Raw genomic sequence first — 9300 nt, 5'->3', positions numbered from 1 at the left:
ATTCAACAATAGCGAGGCATTTCATTATTAATTTAACATATTTTTACTGGAAAATACATGCACGGAACAGCTTAGAAACACGTACATGTCATTGACGTAATGCAATGTTTTGAACTCACAAACATGGACGCCGCTTGTTCGGCGGAGGTTTCATTCCCCGATAGTGGAGGAAACGGCGAACCCTCCCTCCTTCTATTCTAACCTCCTTGTTCCCAACCATCTTCACTGTCAAGCAGCAAGGAAATGGAAGTAGCCAACATGAATGGCATTTAAATGTCAGCTGTAAAGCAACTCAACTCATTGTTTACATTAGTAACCTAAAAACGTGTTTGCGGATTTTCTGAAATTCAATAGATCTGTCCAAAGAAATCATCATTAACATAACTCCAAAATGGAACTTGATATTTGGCAGGGGGACTGGGGTCTTCCGTCTGTAGATCTCACATGTCTCCAAGTGATGGTACTTTTATTTTTTAACTGATAATATCTCGCAAAACATTTTGAAGTTACTCTCATAATTATTGTAAACAGTACATTTTTACATTATTAATGAGCTTAGTCATAAATTATCAATATCAGCCTATATATTAGAAGTCTAGGCATATTTGATTAAAATTTATTCTTATTTTCTTTCTCAAAATATGTTGTTATGTTGCAAGAAATTTTTCAGACTGTTGCTTGAAACTTGATATTTGATCAACTACGTATGTTTCAACAGAGTACTTCCTGATGTATCTATATTTTAACAAAGTATTCCCTTAATTATGAAAGTCAATATTTCGCCTACATCTTAGAAAAATGTTTGTTATTACTGATGTAAAAAACAAGTAAAAATATTTGTAGATTCAGATGCAATTGATGAGTTAAGTTGTTACTTTTTTGTTAAAGTCTCCAGTAAATTTAATTTCCGAGTCTGTAATATGCAAATTTCAGATGGGGGAGCAAGGCTTTGCTGTGGTTGCTTTTGAGAAAATTTTTTGAAGTAGATATAAATTTTTATGAAACTAGGTTAATATACACCAGTAAGTGAGAGTGCAGTTTAAGAAATGCTGATAAGTTCAACAGGAAAACCACCTGATTGAAGACTATCACATTCACCAAAATAGAAAAATTTATTTATTCAATTAATAAACTCTCATAAAATTTATAATTGTGGATTAATTAGACGCATGAAATAAAGAAAACATTTCTGCATGTAATATATTGGTACTGATTTTTTCCCTTTGAAATAAGAAAAGATGTGTAGATTTTTAAGTTTTATATAATACTCTAGAATTTATATCTTTATGTTTTGCAAAATATTACACCTGTTGAAAGAATATTTTCTATTATATACAGTATTTAGTCAAAGCAAAATCTAAATTATTCATTAAAAAGATAAACGTTATGTTTGTAATGAACCAAAATTATGTCATGAAATGTTTAAAGTTTCTGAAAATTATGGGTTAATCTTTAAATTATGGTAACTTGGCGATTGTTTGGCAAAAAGTTGGCGACCAACCTTACTACAGCAACCTGCTAGTTTTTGTTTGGACGCCATTTTGTTTTCACAAAGTAAAGGCTTTTTTGTTTTTTTTTTTTTTACTCAACATTTTTTTCCAACAATCTGCTAGCCGAATTACGCTTATGCTAGAACTTTTATGGAACAAAAGTGCTTAATCGTGACGAAGATTAACTGCGAAATTGGGAGAAAGTGCAGATCGTAAACTGCTTGCCACGTTTTTAAGAATTGCACATGCACGATATCATCCATGTACACGTTGACCTATTTTCACTTAAAAAAACATCCCAGAATTGCACAAAAATGGCATTGCGCACACTCTTGACTTTATTTATGTACACTGCTAAAGTCCTAGCTAGTAACCTTTATCGCCTTACCAAAATGTCGCCAAACTACCTGTTACCATATTCCAAAGATTAGCCAAATGTAGTCTACCTGTAAGATGGATACAAAACTTTTATGTGTTCTATTACTGAAGAAAAATGATATACTGAAAGTTTTTATAGGTACTTTTCCATTTTGCCGGTGCAAGCGATAAAGTCGCCAGAAGTGGTACAACCGATGCCAAACGAATATCCTCGCTGGTAACCTTTTATGCCTCATTTTTAAAACAAGTCACAGCCATTTCTTATCAGATTGATTATTTCTTTCAATACTGGCATACAATTACATAGAATTTTTACCAGATAGTTAAATTTTATGCCTTAAGACCATTCGCGGTAATTAAGTCAATTAGAATGTAATCACACCACTAACCGGAAGGCGAAAATATTGAAAGGCAAAATCAAGGGTTAAATTCATCAATTCTAATGAGAATGCACTAGTGAAGTAAAGCACTGCTGTTTTACATAATTTCTGAGTAAGCTATTCGTACAAATTGAAATAATTCTTGCACCTAAACTTGTATTCTAAATTAAGATTTAACTTGAAATTAATGTAGATAATTACTGAGAAAATTAGCTTTTTGTATCATAGTTTACGTAGTTCACTTGAAGTCGCGTGATATGAAACGGGGAATCAGGATGTTGTACCATGAAAGCATAATGAATTCTTAAATAAATGTCTTTATACAAATTTATTGTCTTTATTTATAGTCTTTTTACAAAATTTTAAATGATTTTGAAATGTTTATGCCTTTAAAATTAAAATTCCTTAGAATTAATATTTTTTATGTGTATACTATGTGTTGTCACCAATAAAGTCTGCTTGGCGAGATTTGCGTCGGCGAAATGGAAAAATACCTTTTTATATTATATATATGTATATTGCTCTAACTATGTCTTCTTTGTGTTAGTTCAATATCCCATTTTTGTGTTATAAAAACACAGCCTAATGGTAATTAATATGTAACATTTTATAAACCCTTTGCACTCGATTCCTTTTTCACTTGGGAGGACCAGCAACTCGAGATGATTTTCTGTATACAGTCAAAAGTTGTTAATTCGGACACCCATAATCCGGAATGATCTATAATCCGGAACTCAAAGCTAAAATCTTTCTGCGCATGCGCCGCATTGACGCATGCGCATAGATGTTTACGAGTGCGCGCAAGGCCTTTACGTCTGCGCAAGCGCAGAATACGTTTTCGCATGCGCGTTTAATGTGCAACGACAGTATAAGCTAAAATTATCTAATTATCTATTTCAGTTAATGTTAATGATTGCGTTGTTCCTTAATGTTCGAATTGGATCCGGCTTATTATTTTTTGCAGACTGTAAGAGCAATGTTATAAAAGTAACCTTGAACTTTCGATTATGTCAAATAGAATTTTCGATGCTGGAGCTCCCAAAGGATCTACAAAACGAAAGTATGTTTCGATGTCCATCAAACAAAAAGTGGAATTGCTACAAAAAATGGATAAAGACATATCCTTTGTTTATCTAACCGATCCGAAATCTGTTTATCAATTTCACGCTGCTCTGCGCGGGGGGGGGGGGACGTCGCGGCGCGCAATGAACTGGAAGTTGATCTGTCAGCACTGTCGTTATCTTCAGGGCAGATGTTTTTATTTTATTCGGCTTATAATTCCTTACTAAATGTAGTATTTTATCTCGGTGTACTCCGTCTTTGATATGATTTAAATCAAATTCCTCATCATCATAAATATCCCGAATACAAATCAAATAGTTTTCTGGTTGCAATTTTCTAATTTCAGCTATGCGTAATGTATGCTTTACGCATGCACGTGTTGAAAGAAATGTTTAATAAAGTAAACAAATAAATATTAAGCTTCTTTTTTTTTTGTAAATTTTGATACCCTTTAGATCATAATTGCTCATTATTTTATAAATTACGGTTTCATATTTTTAGTTTTATAATTTCTGCATGCCATCTTACCAGATTTAAGTTGATGATCTATAATCCGGAAAAATCGATAATCCGGAATCGCCGAAGTCCCGTCGAGTCCGGATTAAAGACTTTTGACTGTATTTGATGAATTTCTTACAGCTGACTTAAAATGATTTCACATAAAACTTCCAGAAATCTAATGGTTCTTTTACGTCTGATGATATTTATGGTCTGCAGCTCTTTTGCCACATACAAATGATATTCTTTGCAGTGACGTTCATTATCTGTTACCTTAATTTTTACTTCCTTGTGAAGGAAGTATTGTAATTATGAAAAATTCTGGGTACCATATTTAAATGAAAACATCCATTTTGACTGCCATTGAATGTAATTTATTAATGTTTTTGCATGATATCTGGTAATAAGGACAGAATAAAGGACTCTTTTTTCTCCAAACAAATTATGAAACTGATTTAAAATGGATTTAGAAGAGATTTTTTTCGTGCTGTCTGTACATACATACTTATGTCTGTATCTTGCATAATTCAAAAATGAGTAGCCTCAGAACATTGAAATTTTGTATATAGGACTATTATAGCATGTAGATGTGCACCTCCCTTTTTGGTGGCAATCGCCTGCACCCCCTAAATTCATCTGTTCTCCCAAATTAGAGATCTTTCTATGTTATGTAACGCTACTGGAAAAGAGCAACTTAAACTAATATTAACCAATCACAGACTACCTCTACCTATACCTCAGATTTAGTATAAATACCATGGCGATTTATTTGCATCATTCTTCTTCGCTTCCCTAACTGCTGCTCTATCAACATCGCATCACTTTACCTTTGCTTACCTGCCTTCGTCATTTCTTGTTAAAAAGCAGTGTACATAGAAATTTATCATATTTAATTATGATTGAATAAGTGTCTGTCCAAGTAATTTGGATATATGTGAAAATAAAGACTGGTGATTTGTTAAAATTCAGTTTTCTTGCCTTCATCTGTATGCCTTAACCACAGCCATTACGGACATCAAAAGCTGTTAAGAGTTCCAGTGTTGCAACTGTGCTTCAAAATTATGACATATGTATAATTACAATGCTTTTTTTTTTTTTAAAGCAAAATATAATCTTGCCTAGTATTTTCGCTCTTTAAGCTGCAGAAAACTTATCAGTAAAGACATAAAGTAAGAAATTTAGAACCGGTTTTTCAGAAAGACCAAAAATTGAAATTCATAAGTAATAAATTTAAAAAATCCAATAAATGCAATAAGGAATTTAATTAATGTTAAAACCAAAACTCTCCAAACAAGCGATACCCCATGTAAAAAAAAAATCAATGAAATTTAAAGAAAAAAGAACATAATAGAAGGGAAATTCATTCAACTTCAATGCCACTTCGTCAGATGGAGGAACATTGAAATCAGTTTTCTACAAAAATCCTTGCTTTTTTGTATCCAGAATTGGCTGATGAACAATTTCAATGTATTTTAATTATAATAGTTCACTCGAAAATTCTGGCTGTTCTCCAAAGCAAAGTAAAAAAATAAATTCTAGTTAAGATTTTGTACTTTAAATAAAGAGATTTCAATTCAAAGATTTGAAAATGTAAGAGAAATAATAAAATATTTTAGTGAAGAATTTAAATCAAAATTTACCTTAAGACGAAGAGCATATAATCCAATGAATTTAAAACGTAAGTAAAATTGTAAAACTTTAGTGAATAGACTTAAATAAAAACTTACAAGAAAGAATTAAGGCTTCCCCCCCTTTTTTTTTCCGTAGTATCTATGTTTACATTTGGAACTTAGGAGAATAGTGAATTAAGTCTTTCTGCACCTTCAGTGTCTTTGCAACTGGGACCAAAAGGAAACTTTTAGTTTTGTGCACTGAAAATCTGCCTTCTCGTCTGCTGGCCAAATTGCTTGTTTTTGCGTAGATACTAATTTTAATTGTAAAAATTGCTTTTTTAATTGTATTTGGTGTTTTATGTTTTTCTGTCTTTCAATTTTTATTAAAATATTTTGAGTTTTTATGTATTTTTGCCTTGCTGTGAAGTGAGAACTGAATTAATTGAATGAAAAATATATCTCTAATGAAATTTGAGGAAATAAGTTTAAATGAAATGCTGGAAAAAAGTCTGTATAATTTAATATTCCATACAAAGAAATCGTGGTGTACACATCAGATTTATTACCTTCTTACAACTCTTACTTCACTGCTAACTTCATCACTGCTTTTCTCTTCACTATAATCGAGTAATCTCTGTATAGACGTAATTTTGTTCTTTGTCAATAAAAAATCGAACTGCCCTTCTCTTGAATTGATTCCTTCATCGTACTCCATGCTTATTGGACTCTGCAACTTTGAAAATATTAGCCCTATTGCCATGACTGTTAAGGTTGAACTAATGTCGAAGATGCATATATACAATAAATCTAAGAAATGTGTTTAAAATTGAAGATTGGCAGTTGTTTTATGTGCATGTTTTGTTGAATATACTCATGAAGGGATATTGCATAAACCAAACCTAAATAAACATCACTACAGCTTGAATTATTGCACCGAACCAAGTGGTAATTAAAAGTTACTTCTTGAGTTATGGCATCAAATCAAGTGGTGACCAAGAGTCACCTTTTGAGTGCAAAGGGTTAACTTCCTATTTTAAGGCATATTAAATTTAATTTTCAGTATCATAAAATAATGCATTTATTCAATTTTGGTTATAGGCTTATGCAAAATTTTCTGGAGCACCTGTCAAAATAAAGAAAACCAATTGGCCTTTGCGACATGGTAACATTTAAATTCTTCTAAATATTATGCTTATATGTTAAAAAGGGCATATTTTAGATAGTAATTTTCCTCGTGTGTATTGCACTTAAATCTTGAATTGCATGTCAGTAAAAATGTTTTAGAATTGTATAGCAATAAAAAAAAAATTAAAGAAATGCAGAATGAAAGAAATGTTCTTGTGGTCTTGTGTTTAGTTATAATACAGTAAGACTTAAATATCTGGATCACTGATTATTCTGTTTGAAACAAGTGACAGTAAGCTTATTTTAAAATTATTTACTTTTCTTTTGGCTTTAAGAACTATAAAATAATAAAACAGAACAATTAGTACTTAAGTTATTAATGAACTGAAAGAAAAAAAGGCAAGAACCACATTAGCTGGATCTTTTTAATATCCAGATGAGATTCACTCTTAGTTAATCTGGATATTTATTGTTATTTTACATTATTTATTATACAAAAATATATTTAGCATTTGATTAGTTTTGCTGTTATAAATTCTGAGTAACTGCATTTATGTGCTCCAAAGTAATTTGTTAACTTGCTAGATAACAAACCCCAGAGGAATGCATAATAAGATGAATAATTATCATTGTTGTATTTGAGAATAAGCTGATACTTTTACCTATGTAATTCTTAGTATTCTATAGATTTAATAAGATGGTTGTATACAAACACCGAAAATAAAAAAATTTAAGCAAAAATATTAAATTTGCTCTAGTTATTCTAAAATAGGATTAACAAAGTGACCTTATATGAAAAAAGAAGCTGTGGGAATTTACAATTCAAATGCTTCAAATGACAATCTAACACCTCAAAAAAGAAAATTTAAAAGTGTAAAGTGTAAAGTATCATTAAAAGAATTTATGCTGCTCAAAATTACTGTACACATGGCATTATAAACTTAAAAAGTGATTTAGATCTTTAATTTATTATCCATTTGCCTTTGCATGCAAGCAGTTCTCAACAAGTTGGCATTTGATAACACATAAAATATTTAATTTATACATATTTACTAATATTATTATGTTATTTATTAGCAAACTGCTATGTTTTTTATTAGTAAGCTGAGCAATTTAAAAGTAATAAATGCACTTAATAATTCAAATCTTAATATTTTGAATAATATGCCTAATAGATGTAATTTATAATATGCTCAAGTGACTTTTTATTATCATTTAAAGCTTTACTGTAATTAATGTTAAAACCAAAACTCTTTTTTTTTAACAGTTTTAACAGTAAAAAAAAAAGAGTTTTGGTTTTAACATTAATTACAGTAAAGCTTTAAATGATAATAAAAAGTCACTTGAGCATATTATAAATTACATCTATTATCCATATTATTCAAAATATTAAGATTTGAATTATTAAGTGCATTTATTACTTTTAAATTGCTCAGCTTACTAATAAATAACATAGCAGTTTGCTAATAAATAACATAATAATATTAGTAAATATGTATAAATTAAATATTTTATGTGTTATCAAATGCCAACTTGTTGAGAACTGCTTGCATGCAAAGGCAAATGGATAATAAATTAAAGATCTAAATCATATAGCATATTAAATAACACCAATATTTGTACAAAAATCTAAACTATTTATATTTTTTTGAGCAAAAAAACATTAATAATTTTATTGTAGTAAATAGTAGCAAATCAAGTTGCAAGTGTAGTGAGTTCTCCATCTGAATCATTCTGTTTGTTAATCAGTAATGCATTAATAAAATTTGAAAGGTAAATTGAAAATCTTATTTAAATGACAGTGCACTTTAAGAGGGCACTTGGAATATAAATTAAAGATCTTATGTTTCAAATTCCTTCTATTCTTTGCCAGGACAGAATTTTGTGTATTAAATGGAAACTGTACACATTCAGGGTGCTATAGAAATATTAGTAGAAATATTCATTGTAAAACTTTTTTTCTGGGGCTGTGTTTGTTACTAGCTATATCAATATCAATAGTACTAGGATTTTTCTCAAAAGTAAGATTTAAATAAATTAGCAACTGGTTTCCTGCATTAGTAACTATTTAAGCATAAAATCAGTATTTGTTTATAGGTTTATTTGCAATTTCTCACATTTCAACAGTACATCCTGTCCAATGAAAAAGTTTGCATAGTACTAATAAGAGAAGTAAAAATAAAAGATGTTCATTACAGTTCAAAGTTCGAAATCTGGACGTCCGTTATCTGGAGTGATCTAAAATCTGGACCTCAAAACCACCAACAACGTTTTTCTCGGCTTTAGGCATGCGCATTTGATTCCCTCCTCCATGCATAATAAAACTTCTGGACAGTCTGGATTCTTAATTTCACTTCGACACTAAATAAAATACCTTGTTATTGAAGAAACAATCATTTTGGCATAAATTTGTACAATCAGTAATTTGGCTCCATTGCTGCGTATTTGCTTGGCACACATCTCAAACCGAAACCTTCCACATAGATACATCGTTGATCTGATGCAAACCTGGCAAATCATTATTTATTATACATTCCTTTCATCACTGCATGTTTATCAACACATGACAACTTGATTAATGACTCATGTAGCGATGCCTAAACAATTTTTTTATGTTAGTAATTGAATAACAAAGGAGTGGGGTAACCTTTTATGTTGACATTATGTTTGTCAATGATTACAGATAAGTTAAATGCGTGAAAAAATATTGACGAGGAAAAATGTAACAAAACTTTCTTTCCATATACTAAAAAT

At 30.3% G+C, this 9300-nt stretch overlaps 1 protein-coding gene across 4 annotated transcripts in view; it reads left to right on the top strand.

The window, feature by feature from the left end:
* The first annotated feature begins 242 nt into the window (after positions 1-242).
* Positions 243-9300, top strand: part of LOC118195539 (metaxin-1) — a 43240-nt gene continuing 34182 nt past the window's right edge. For all 4 annotated transcript variants that reach the window (XR_004759282.2, XR_015040230.1, XM_035366865.2 and 1 more), the window contains exons 1-2: positions 243-460; positions 6520-6583. Coding sequence is in view for 2 of the 4 variants with exons in the window: in XM_035366865.2 (XP_035222756.1) it covers positions 392-460; positions 6520-6583 (133 nt within the window). In the remaining 2 variants the exon portion in view is untranslated. The remainder of the gene's footprint in view (positions 461-6519; positions 6584-9300) is intronic.

This window comes from Stegodyphus dumicola, chromosome 3 (genome assembly GCF_044657685.1).
Source record: "Stegodyphus dumicola isolate Sdum_Otavi_A_Nest chromosome 3, ASM4465768v1".
Taxonomy (NCBI): domain Eukaryota; kingdom Metazoa; phylum Arthropoda; class Arachnida; order Araneae; family Eresidae; genus Stegodyphus; species Stegodyphus dumicola.
Note: the sequence above shows the minus strand (reverse complement) of the source record. Positions and strands in the feature narration are given on the sequence as shown.